General features: G+C 41.0%; 1 protein-coding gene and 1 long non-coding RNA gene across 6 annotated transcripts in view; one reads left to right on the forward strand and one right to left on the reverse strand.

The window, feature by feature from the left end:
• TMEM132B (transmembrane protein 132B) overlaps positions 1 to 13231 on the forward strand; it is a 227175-nt gene that overhangs the window by 183997 nt on the left and 29947 nt on the right. For all 5 annotated transcript variants that reach the window (XM_027689456.1, XM_027689453.1, XM_027689452.1 and 2 more), the window contains one exon: positions 5318 to 5461. In XM_027689456.1, coding sequence (XP_027545257.1) covers positions 5318 to 5461 — 144 coding nt within the window. The remainder of the gene's footprint in view (positions 1 to 5317; positions 5462 to 13231) is intronic.
• Positions 3881 to 5385, reverse strand: LOC113970479. Its single transcript, XR_003535183.1, has 3 exons — positions 5226 to 5385; positions 5003 to 5087; positions 3881 to 4250 (listed from the first exon to the last, which is right to left on the reverse strand). It is a non-coding gene; the product is annotated as an uncharacterized LOC113970479 (long non-coding RNA).

Genomic DNA, 13231 nt, shown 5'->3' on the forward strand with positions numbered 1-13231 from the left:
AAATGGAATAAATCTCAGCTTTTAGTTTCCATGAACTCCAAGACAGAGTTACCACTCCAGCTGACTGCGTGTGCCAGGTATATTCTGTTAAGATAAGAGCTTCCTTCAGTGTATCTGTGGCAAAAAGACAAGTTACAAAATAAGATTCCACTTTGGAGTCTCTGGATCATGCTTTTTTGTGCTACAGCAAATTGGTTTTGCAGCACACACCGATACACATCTAGAATAATATTCAATTAGGCTGATGGTTGCTGCTTCCATTGTTGGGTAAGGACCAATGATTAGGAACCTCTGTGTATGGTTCAATCTGCATTAATTAATTTCTCCTGCAGAATATATGCACCTGCCTGTTCTTCCTTTGGGATCCCCATATGAAATAAAGCTATTATGCAGGTAAACAAAGGAGATAAAGGATGACCTTTAACTTTGATACAATAGCCTGAAGTATTTGTGATTTGCCATCTGTCGTAACTGATCCCTTCTAACAGTGATATGCTGGGCAAGAGGCTGAAAGGAGGAAACAACCAGAGACAGAAAAATGTTGTAGGGGAGTGGGAACAACCTTCTGGCTTGTCAGGGCAGGGGGACCCATGCTGACACCTGGAAACTTGGTAAAGAGTTGATTCCACAAGTGGCTCCACTGAAATGATGATGCAAGGAACTAGCCCTTTATTAGGAGAGAGGAAGAAAAGGAAAAGGAGAAGGAAAAAGGGTCAAAGAACAGCATCAGCTCTTTGCAAGATTGTTTATGTTTTCTATTGTTTCATACACACATAATCTCAGTTGTTTGTTCTCACCATTGGGTGACAAAATGGTATATCTTACCTGCTATAATAGAAAATATAGATAGCTTTCTCACAGCTATGCCTCATTAATATGTATGGAAAACCTAAAATGGTATTCAGCCATGAGGTGGGGAAAGTACAGAATTGCTTTGGATTACAATAATTTCAGCAAAGCATCTAATTTATATATTAAGCTTGCTTAATGGATTTATATTGCCTTGCTCTTTGATCTGAAGAAAAAGGTGGTGAATAATTTATCAAATAAAAAAGCCTCCCCTAGCCCAACCCACACCTCACAATCTGCCCTGTAATTTACATTTTTTTTAGGAGATGTCATTTCCAGGCAGAAGAACTGGTTCCTAAAGTTTCCTTCTAATATTACAAATGTATTTTTGTGAGGTACACTCTGGGGAAAGACATAATAATGAAGGAATGCAATTCTACAGACAAATGTTCCAGCTCTCTGCCTTCTTCACTAAAGACAGTCATTTCAGCTAAATGCCAAAAGGCATTTAGCTGTAGCATTTGTCAGTGGAATAGGGTTGGCTTTAGGTTTCCCTCCTGATTTACAATTGAGTGTTTATTGGGTTTACTGTACTGTAGCAGGTTTTGTTAACCTCTAAAAAAAACACAACCAGCTCGTGCATTAATCACAAGGATGATACACGTCACAGCAAACTGGGTTGGTGTGGGACCTCTGTGCCTCGCCAGACTTTGTGGGAAGGATGCTGGCTGCTCCCAGAGGGGCAGGAATCATGCACTGGTGGCTTTGGGCTGGGGTCTGGGTAACTTGTGTCCAGCTCCTGGCTCTTGAGATGCTTTCTTGTGAGATGTGTAATCTATTTCTCTGCGCCTTTATTTTTCAGCCAAAAGAGGGGGAAAAAGCTGCATCATGTTGGGTTACGGGAGGTGGGTGAGCTGCTCTAGTCACCTGTCTAAGGAGGATTTAGGTCACCAGGGTGTTGTTTAAAGTGTAATTATTGGGAACTTTATGCCTAGAGTTCCTCAGTTGATTTGTACCTACCTATTGGAGTCATTCCTCAGTAATCCTTGCTTCTGGTCACATCCACAGGTAACAGCAGTGTTTGCAGTCACAGCTCTATCAAGACTTCTGACACATCTGCCGTTCACATTTCCCCCCATTTGTCCGAAGCAACCAGTTGTCAAACATTTACTATGGCTGTGTGCAGCCTTTATTCATATTTAAATAAAGCCATTATCCTGGCCTAGAGTTTCAGTGGTTTTCAGCTCTTCCTCTTGAGTATTTCTCTCAGTAGTGCCATCTAATCAGCTTTAGGTTTTAATTAAACAGCTGTCATTTGCTTCCTAGTTCTGTTGCGACCTGATGTTGTATTAAATTTTAATTTAGCCTAGCCTGCATAAGAAGTAGATTCCTTCAGACAACAAAGAAATGCTATTAGCAGGTTACAGTTGTAATTAAGAAGAGCTCTGCTGAAGTGCTTATGCATTCAGGTACCAAGAAAGTGCTGGAGATAAACACGCACATTATTATTATTCATGGATAGAGCCTGTGATATGAGTGTGTAGCTTCCACCCAGGCTGCTGAGTTGAAGGTTTTGGTCAAGATCTGGCAGCTGAAACCTTCAACAATAGAAATGGGGAAGGATTCCCAGTTTTCCACCTTGAAGTGTCCACAGTTGGAGGTTTGTGCTGGTGGTCCCTGGTTGTAGTTCCTGATGTTTCACTTTTGCTGTGCCACATGGAGGGACATACCTGTGTAAATCCCCTCCCTACATTTGAGATGCTGTTAGTAATGACCAGCACAGGTATCTAAAGTTCAGTAACTTTTTTTTCCTGCAGTAAACCCTACTATGGAGACACAGACCAAGCCTAACAGAATTTAGATGAAATGCTATTACTTGTTGGAGATGCACTAAAAAGTCTGTTTATAAATCTAATGGACAGTCCATTAGTCCGTATTTCTTCCTCAGAGGAAATATATTTTTTCAGTCTCTAAATAGCTGGCTCTTAAAAAGGTCTTTACAGCCTATTATATTTGTGTAACACTCACTCCAGGCATCAGGCATCTGAAATATTGATTTCTATAGTGGAATTGCTTACAGTGAAGTGTAGTTTTTGTGAGGCAGCACCAGCTAATTAGCACAGTGGGTTCCTGTACGCACTGGGAAGTGGAGAAGGTTCAGGACAGTTCTTGTGCTTTTACTCGTCTCATGCTCATCTTCACAGGGAGTTATGAAAGGAATGCAAATGTCTTTATAAACTTTGCATTATCCTTCAGCACATCAAAGTCAGACTTCAGCTTTGGTAGCTAAACAGCACTTAGGGTTCAAAGGAGGCAGAGGTTTTTTCTCCTTTGTCACACATGCTGGTCAACAGGAGCGAACAGCACAAAAACCAAAGGAGAAGTTGGTTCAGGCCTGTTGAGAACCTGGTTCCAAGTCCACTGAAGTCCAAAGAAGCCTTTAATCTATGACTTGGTAGGGCTTTGGACTGTAATTGCATACAAGTGCTACCTGCCTGACCTGGAGGAGTTGCTGTGCTAACAGAGTGTGTTTGGAAGTGGAATTAGCCTTGTGTTCATTGTTTGTGACCTTGGCCAAAATAGTGTTTCCCCAGATGCCCTGAAGAAGACTGCCTGTTGTTGGAGAATGGCTTAGAAATAACATACTGGCAAACTGGTCCTTGGGACCCTTTTGACACAGGACCACCAGGTCTTCATCAAATATCTGGCATATGTTTATATTGGATTGATGGCTTAGGATATATGGAATATTTGCAGTTGGTTTGGTGAAATCTAACTCTCTCTTCTCTGACATGCTTGTGGATGAATTACCCTCAGCTTCTCTTTGTCTGTCTTATACAACCTTTTTCCACCTGAGGTGCACCTAAGTGTTTTCTTTCACCTGGCAATGCATTTTCTTCTTAACCTTTTTCAGATCTGTCTTTGTGCAGGTTTTACAGTCGTTCTTTCACACTTCCACTTCTGTCACATACTTCTCTCTTTCCCAGTGTCCCTCTGTCATGGATGGCAGCTGGTTATAAATGAGCCCATTCAGCATAAACAAAAACTAGACAGTCATTTACTGCGTGAAACATCTGGTTTGTGCCTGGCAGAGAACAGAACAAAGAGGGTATATTTATTTCATGAGGTATTATTCAGAAAAGCATCTTTTTTTCAGGATGACTCTTAAATCACATTGAAGTCTAAGTGTCGAGTTGAGCACGTCCTCTTAGTGCTGTTCTGATCAGAAATGGACTCGAGTGTGTGCTTCAATGCTTTTCTGGAACATGGCTGCCCATAAACCTCTGGTAGACTATTAGTTAGCTGGCACTAGTGTTATTAGTACTTCAGCTCATTTAATTCAGGGCGCTTTTTGTAGAAGTTTCTGAATATTGATTAATAATACATCTTAGTTGCAAGTATTTATTGGTCTTCTCCAGCTGTCCTTAGCTTGTGGTCAATGCCCATTATTCTCCATCAATCTAGCAGCAGAGCAAATGATAGTGAATATATCTCCCTGTGCAAGCTGCCATCAAATTTTTCACTAAAATCCATTTCTTCTTCCACCAATTCTAATAATGGAATTTAAAGTTAGATTAGTTTGAAGCAACTTTTTTTTTTTTCCTCCCCCCTCAACTGGCAAGCAATTAGTTTTATGGAAGTTGAAAAATGAAAAGTGGATTGATTCAAAGCAGTATTTCCTATTGCAGGATTTTCGAGACGGCCGGAATGAATCTCTGTGAAATCCCAGATCATTCCTTGCCCAGCATGTGTGTCAAGTTTTGGGCTGGCAGTAAGCACTGCTTATGCAGAGACAAGCTGCTCCCCTCCAGTCTGCATACCTGCTTACACAAGGCAGGGACCTCTGAAGCAACTCATTTGGAGTAATTAATCAAACTGCAGCCATACTGAGACACAGAGGAAGGCTGTGTTAATGGAGTCATTAGAGTGCCAGCACTGTGAATTCATCAGGGCTAGAGATAAATGTGGTAAAACATCTCTAGGTGGGATTTTGATGGGGAAAGATTAAAAAAACCCTGTGTATGGAGGCATAGTTTTTCTCCTCGTGTATTTTATGTTTTGAAAAGGGAAATTGGTCAACTCAACAACGCTGTCAGCTGGAACAGTGAGGAAGAAATGCTGTTATTGTAATGCTTGATTATCACCTCTCAAATCACTGGTATGACTTGGGGCAAAGGGGTGGGAGGAGTCGCTGACACCCTGGAGATCCTACCCGAGTAGTGCTGTGGTTCTCCTGAGCTGCAGACAGGCCTTTGTGCCTCATTGCATCACAGATTTCATTGCCACTGCAGCCAAACCTGTAAATGAGCTCAAAAAGAAGAAATCCACGTTCGTCAAAACCAAACCTTGACTGTTCACATGCAACTTTTGACTTAGAAAGTTGCTAAACCGCTTCTGCAGGGAGATTGAAGGGTGTGTGCAAGGGAGGGTCCCACCTCTGCGCCTGTCCCCATCAGAGGCAGGGTTGGTTCATTCTCGTGGTTTTGTGCTTCTCTAACACCCATCCTCCCTTTGTCTGTGCATGCAGGACACAGAGGTCCTCAACACGGCCATTCTGACGGGCAGAATGGTGTCAGTTCCAGTCAAGGTCGTTGCCGTGCAGGAGGATGGGTCCGTGGTGGACGTTTCGGACTCCATCGAGTGCAAATCAGCTGATGAAGATGTCATAAAGGTAAGGCACCATCTGAGGTGGAGGACGGAGTTCTCACCCTTTTCTCCTCCACCACCACCACACTGGGACCTGGCCCACATTTGGGATTTTCCATCAAGCAGTTGTTTTGCAGGGATGGCTGTTTCTGTGGTGGGCAGTGGTACCCACTGTGCACTGGGAGGGTTTCCAGAGGTCATGCAGGGTTAGCACATTTCAACAGACTGATGCAGAGTTGTTTGAGCTGGTCTGTTCCATGTGGAAGAAAGGGCCAGGGATACTAAAAGAGCTGTCCCAGTCTTTCTTTGCTGGCCAGTCAGTGCTGATGAGAAGGAGCGTGTAGCTGATATATTGCATTTAGGAAAGACCAACTCTTTCCAAAGGGGTCTTTGTTCTTGGGTGGATTTGTTGCACCCATTATTTCCCAGCATTATTGCTGTAGTACTTTGTAACAGCATACAGGGTGATTTCCTCCGTGCTTCTGGCTATATCACCAGTTTCCAGTCAGGAGTTTCTTATAATTAAAGATGAAGCATGACAGAGAATAGAAAATAACAACCACATTGCAAAAGTTCTTAAAACGAGAGCTGGGAGCTTTTAAACAATGTCATGGTTTGTTTGTTTCTTTGGTTTTTTGTAAATGTTATTTTCATCTGCTTCTGCCTCCCTGACATTGAGATGAAAATAGCATTAATGGACTTTATCATGACACTGACTGCCTGACTTCTGACACCATTGCATGGCTTTCAGCTTTTAGCTCATTATTGTTTCTAGGCATAAAAGAGGAACTTTTGAATATCTTTAATAGGTTAACTTGTTTTATTATGTGGTATGGGAGTGTTCTTGTTTTAAATGAACTTAAGAATTGACTACAGTGAGTTCTGTATGGGATGGGGGTTTTTTTGGTATTATTTATGAGTTCTATATTTTTCCTTCTATATCAGATAGGGAAAGAAAAAATCCCATTTTCTTTTTCTGGAAACCAAATTTCTTTGAAGATCCTTACCAGAGGAACATGGATGAATATCTTTCTTTATGACTAACATAATTAGTTGTCAAATAAACAAACTGTGTTGATAAATGTTGTTATTCCTTTTTTTGCTGGGTGGCACATAGCTATTATCTGACTAGTGGCTATTATTTATCAGTTGATAAATATGAACAGTGACTTGTTCAGATTATAAACTCAAGCAACAAGTTATATATCATCAACATATTACTGAGACTATCTTTTCTTTGCACTTCAGAAAAACAGATCCAGATCTAAAAGATGGTGTATGGGGACTTTTGCTTCTATTAATTGAGTTTCTAGTATTTCTAGGACTTGCTGTAGTTAGACAGTACCTCTCTGGGCTGAACCAGATAGGAAAAGGTCAGGAAAAATACTCCCATTCCTCTTTGATTAGTAGAATTAGTATCTGCAGATTGTGGAGAGATGCTGCATTTCAGAGCACTGCCTCTTTAAAGCCCGTTTTATTCAATCAGCAGTTGTCCTTATGGGTATCCTGTCAAGGCTGGACATAAAATTGTTCTGGTTCCCAAATTTAATAGGTCCACTACAGCTGGCGACTAAATAAGTCTTGACATGACCTCTGTGAGCAGAGACAAGATTTCCAGTTGCAGCTGTGGATTTATACACTTCAATACAGCAAAGCTCTTGCCCTTTGACCATCTTTCCTTTTCTCTTTTTCAAAACTTTGTCCATCTCGGTGGAATTAGATCTGCTCCAAAGCACCCTCAGGCTGATGAGTGTCTTCCCATTCCTGGATAGAGCAGACCAAAACACAGGCCAAGATTCTGCACAGGGTTCATAAGATTTGCACTATAATTTGCCAGTATTTTTTGGTAGTGACTAAGTTGGTATAAATCAGCTCTTTATTTGACTGCTTTGCGAAATTATTTGGGCATCAAACCCCTGAGAGTGGAGAATGTCTCTGGGACCCTTTCCCAGACCTGGTACCTGTCTCTCTATTTTGACTTAATGAACAAAAACAAGAGGTCTGATTGTGGTCTTCATTGACTAGATATTGCCTCATCCTGGTGATATAAAATGGGAGTAATGTTGTTTTTCTGAAAATTGCAACATACTTTTAATGGATTTCAGTCACAAATTACTGAGGTGCTCTCAGACTGAATGCTGTTCAGGCATAATTTTTTAACTGCAAATATATGTATTGGTTGCAAGATTGAATCCATAACAATTAATTAGCTGAGTTAAAATTTAGTACAGGGTTTATGTGCCTGTATTTTTTCAGAAAAATGCATATTCCCTTTACAAGCCCCTTTGGTAAAGTCAATATTGACTTTGCTTCTGAATTGGTGTTGCCTTTTCTGTATAGGTTGTACTGCTAAACCCTCTAATCAGAGTTGTCAGGCATTTTGGATCTAATTACCTAATCTTAAGCTTCTGTTCACTGTTAATTCTGCTTTTATTGTTTCTTTGTAATTGGAGAGATATTCATATTCTTTTGGGCAGAATAGAGTGTTGCATTCTTAACCTTTTATTCCTGTTTAATAGCTAATGATTTAATAGACAATTAATGAGACAATTCTTTGATCACTGCTCTAACATCATTATTTTCAATTAAGACAAAATGAATTGAAGCTAGTTTAAATAAAAACAGACTTTGGCCCAGGCTGTTAGGGATTTATACAACACGTGCTTCTCTTAGCAGCTACCTTGGTACCACATTGATACTGTTCAGAGATGGTCAAATAGATATGTGATGTACAAGTGATTTATTTGTAGGCAAGAGATGTGAATCATTCCTATTCTGAGCCATATATTCCCTCAACCTAACAGTTTAATGGCTTCCCAACAAGACAATATTTCAGTCCAGTTTTTTCAAAACCCACTAATTAGTGATAAATATAATAAAACACACCTAGTTCCTTTTTGACCTTGCATTTTCCAGCCTTAGCATGATGTGATCCTGAAAGGAATCTCACGGGTGAATTTGCTTAAGTTCATCTACAATCCCTGGTCCCTACAACTGCTGATCTCTGCAGCTGGATATAGGTCACAATACTGACCAACAATTCCACTGGAACCAGCTTCCCTCTAAACTATTTTGATGGAAACATCACTGTAAGTCAATGAAACTCTTGTGCTTATTCCATTATTGAAATTTAATGGTGTTGGCATTTGAGGGAAAAGATTGGCTTTATGATTAAGGCACTGAAATGCTTCTCAGCATTAATTTCCATATCTCTTGCTGATTTGCTGTGTGCCTATGGGTAAATCACTCAGTCCCCTTGGAATCTCACTTATCCACTAACAAGGCAGAGAAATACATCCTTTTCCCAGCTTTCACCTGAATTATACTGTTTCTGAAGCTTCTGTTGACTCTGAATGGACAAAAACCTTATCCCCACTAAGAGTCTCATTAACTTCAGTGGTCTTCTGCCACAGACTCACTGGGAGGACTTCTCTCCCAGTGTTCTGCTTTTTCTGCAGAACACAAACCAATAAATCGGGTTGCAAAGGTGAAAAGAAAGAAGTGGTAGAAACTTGCCTGAAGTCGACTACCAAAGGTTTATTACAAGAAGGAATTATAACCTGAGAGGCTTTGGCACAGTCAGTCTTTAGTTAGAAGCTCCAAGCAAGATTGATGCACTCCTTTTTCCTCCCCGTAAAAGTGCCTTTAAAAGCCTGAACTGTAGTAATTTCACATGAAGGAAAATTCTGAAAACATCGTAGTTCCATGGTAGTCGTAAACATCACCATCAACATCAAGTGAAGAAGTTCTAATGAGGACAACTTCTTAGTCCAAATGTTTATGTCAGTAGCATTCAAATGACAGTGAGACAGCTGTCCAATTAATTCATTCTTAGATTAGTCATATTTTCATGTCCTTTGCAAGTTACTCAGAAAGTGACTGATCATTCCAATTAATCTCTGCAGTCATTCAAACGGCTTCCATGGAGTTACACTGAGGACTTATTTAGACTCATTTTTTTTGGTAGCAGAAAGGGCCCTCAGTTGAACAGAAGGGAAGTCACAGGGCCCCATCCTGCCCATTTCTGCCCACACATGAAGTGCAACAGAAACAGGCTCCCTGTGCCCAGGCAGAGCCAAACACTGAGAGCCACAGTGTTCAATAATATCCCATGAACTCCGTCTGTGCCAGAATGTGCTTTTCTTGTTACCTTGCTAGAGGAAAGCTCTTCAGTGAATTATTTTTCACCTTTTCATAATTTCCTGTCTAATTATAATGAAAGTAAAATTCAGACCATTCCTGCCCCCTACTTTTCTAACATAAACCTTATCTTGAACTCTATAATTCATGGTAAAACAACAGAAGACCTAATTTTCCTGGCAGTAGCCAGCCAGGCTTTATCTAAATGTGCAGTAAAAACAGTTTAACAAAGGCAGGAAAGGTAATAGCTGAAATAGATTGAATCTGCAGAGGGCTCTTCCAGACAAAAAGCAGATGAGCACTGAGGACCTCATTCAACAGCCCTGGGCACGATGATCTCCAACCCCAGCACAATAACTGCTACAAGGAACCATGGGGAAAACACAAATAGGGAAATGGATGGATAATGCACTTCTCCAGTTTAGATGATACTGAAGTTTTGGGAACAATTCCTTGCTGCAGACTCACAGCGCACTCTTAGGACAATTTACGGAAAGAAGTGCCTGCCTGGAGTTGTTAAAAACAACTATTTATGCAGCAGCTCTGAAGACAAAGCTAGAGCTTGTAATTTGCAAGTTCTGCAGCTGCTTTGCCATTAAAGTATGTGATCAAGAATGTAATGGACTTGTACATAAAGTAGAGCTAATCTTTGTTCTCCATCTATCATATTTTTGAGTACCTATCACTGTATTACCTAAGAGCTTTATTTTGTGGTCACTCACACAGAAATGAGCTCCCACCAGGAGTCCAAACTCTTTTGGGAAGCAGTGCAAATCCTCTCTACTTGTTTATATGATGGATTTACTTTGGTGCCACTTGGTTTGTTGCACAATTCATCTTGAACTGGACCTTATTTCTTAAGTGATTTTTTCCTTCAGTGCTGGTGAATGGTTCAAGGTTGACAGCCCTGGAGGCTTAACCTCTCCATCTTGCCCCAGAGCAGGGGACAGGTTTGGGCTGTGGCAGCAGCTGTGCAGATAGAAAGCTTTTGAAGTGCAAGTGTTTAATTTGGTGAGTCCATCTCCCTGTTCATGCTGTCCTTTTAATCTCACCTGATTAGTGCCAGTGAGTCAGTGTCATCAGCTCCATAAAATCAGCAGTTAACAGCCACAAGTCACTGTCAGCTTCATCCCCATCTGTCTTTGGGAGCTGGGAGGTAACGGGCTCTGCAGTCCATTACAAAGCCCCTGAAATAATGACTCCCCTGATGCCTGGCAGAGGCAAGAGGTTCGTGACAGGGAAGCATTCCTCTGAATGGAAGGAGGTAAGGAGCTTGCTTAGGACTGAAAAGTTCTGGTTTACCTCTCTGCCTTACTCCAGACCTCCTCCAAGAAGCTGCTGTCTCTGCCTCGGTAGTGATGACAGGGATACTTCTGTCCCAGTAGGATTTACTGGCAAGAAACAGTTCTCTTGCCTTAACATCTTATCTTTTGTATCCGTAGACAGATAGGCCTAAGCTAGAGCAATAATGAGTTATCACTGAGCTGCTTGCAATCCATTAAACTCATAAATTAGAGTTTCTTACAATTTCTAGTTATTTTGGCCAAAAAACCCACTCTCTGTGTCCCCATACAAAGGTCATCTTTATGAGTCATAAGAGATGGGCAGGAGAGTACATCAGATCCCTCTACAATATGTCAAGTGTTGAATTAAGGATTTTGCTTTTTGTTGACGTATCAGAGGTTCTGACATACAGGTCACCAGATTCTGCTAATTAGTTTTCTAGCTTGACAAAGTATGATCAGAACAAAGTACCATAGCCACTTACTGCATATTAAAGATTTATCTTGAAAAGCACTCTAGTTACTCAGCAACAGGTTGAAATCTATATTGTTTTAGGATGGTGCCAAGCTAAAACTTTGGGTCTAGAATCATATTTGCACACAAACCAGCTCCGTGTATAGCAATAATGATGCCAACGAGGCAGTCTCACAAAATCACATATTGGAGAATTAATATTCTGTATACAGTACACATTGTACACAGTTTATAGCAAAATATATGTGTGTATCTTCCTGAAGCTATTTTTAAACACGCACGGTCTTCAAAGCCAGCTTGAGAAAACAGTGTTTTGTCTGGGAGAAGGATCCGTTAAGAACAGACCACGCCGACATGTGCAATTACACAGATTTCGGCAGAGATGCTTATGGTGTCTTCCAAGGCACCAGCTGCTACTTCAGAGGAAGAAAACAATTCTATGGCTTAGCATTTGGCTGCTCTGAGAGCAGAAATGCAAAGGGCATGGATCCCAGTCCTGGGAAACAATCATTAGCTGAACCACAGTGTTGCTCAGGATAAACTCTGAATATTTTATACTAAGAAATGCACAGAGTAAACAACTCACTCCAGGCTCAACAAAAGGAAATGCAGCAATAAGTAGCTGTTGTTGAGAGAAAATGACAAACTTTTGGAGGCTTTTTCTCCAAATTTTCTAGGAAATAAACTCTGCTTTATAAACTTTAATGCAGCTGGCCATTTAAATATTCTAATTGTGGCTGCATGAACCTCATGGATTCTGAGGCTTTTATACCTCTTGAACTATCATTCTGGCTGGGCAAATTAATTCAGGTTCCCATTGTCATCAAAACTCCTGGGGGCAAAATGTGCTCTCAGCTAAAGTCATGAGAGTGTGTGACAGGCACTGGAGTGACAGAGGTGTTACAGAGGGCAAAATTTGCTCCATGTGAAAGTTAAAACAGCCATTTGCTGTCAGCTACAGGATGAGAGAAAAGTCTTTACCTGCCACCCTCGGCCCTGATGTGGTGGTTGAGAGAGGTGGGAGTGGGCAGCACATGCTGCATTCTGGATGGCAGAGCATCCCATTTTAACCCAGCAACAGTGGTTTGGGCACCAAAAATGTATGTTAAAATGTACATACAGCGCTGAATATTTCAAGCCACAGGTGGCTTTAGTTCCAGAGAACTTTGTTGGAGGCAGCGGGGCAGCGACGGGCACACGCAGCAACCAAACCTTTGTGTTTCCCTCGCTCCGTGGGTCACGGTTGGGTTTTGAATGCAGCTTTGAGTGTGTGTTTTTTGTGGTCTAACTTATCCACACCTGTGTTTTAGTAATGTGTTCTGAGATGCATTCCCTTGAGATACATAATTGGAGTCGAAGATGGAGACGATGAGGCTGACACGCCATCATCATTTTGAAGCACAGTTAATTTATTTGACAGAAGCACCTACTGTTGACAGTAACCAGCTCTCTTTATCCTCTGTGGGAGAAGGCAGGATTTTTCTTGCTGTGTTTTTAATTATTAATGTTTTTTGCATTCTCATTATATGGAATAGGAAATCAGAATAAAAACTAGTTTGGTGTTCTTCACAGGAACAGAAACAAGAGGAGAAATGACATGTAGCTTGGCAGATCTGTACCTTTGTACTTCAGGATTGGGGTGTATCTGGGATTTTGAGGGGAATGGGGAAAATCCAGCCTTAAAGAGTTGTAGCTAAATGCTGGATTATTGAATCAGACAGCTCATTAAATAAGGATGAAAGAACAAAGTGAAGTTATAAATGGATTTCTTTTTCCATTTGCATGAAGTATGGAAGAATCACACTGGGATGTGGTTTTTCTCTTCTTCTGATTCATTATGCACTATAGTGAGAGGGTCCCTCAGCTTCAGTGGGCACAGTGACTTCAGGGTTAAATA

The sequence above is a fragment of the Neopelma chrysocephalum genome, unplaced genomic scaffold, assembly GCF_003984885.1.
Source record: "Neopelma chrysocephalum unplaced genomic scaffold, ASM398488v2 Primary Assembly neopelma1_77, whole genome shotgun sequence".
Lineage (NCBI taxonomy): Eukaryota > Metazoa > Chordata > Aves > Passeriformes > Pipridae > Neopelma > Neopelma chrysocephalum.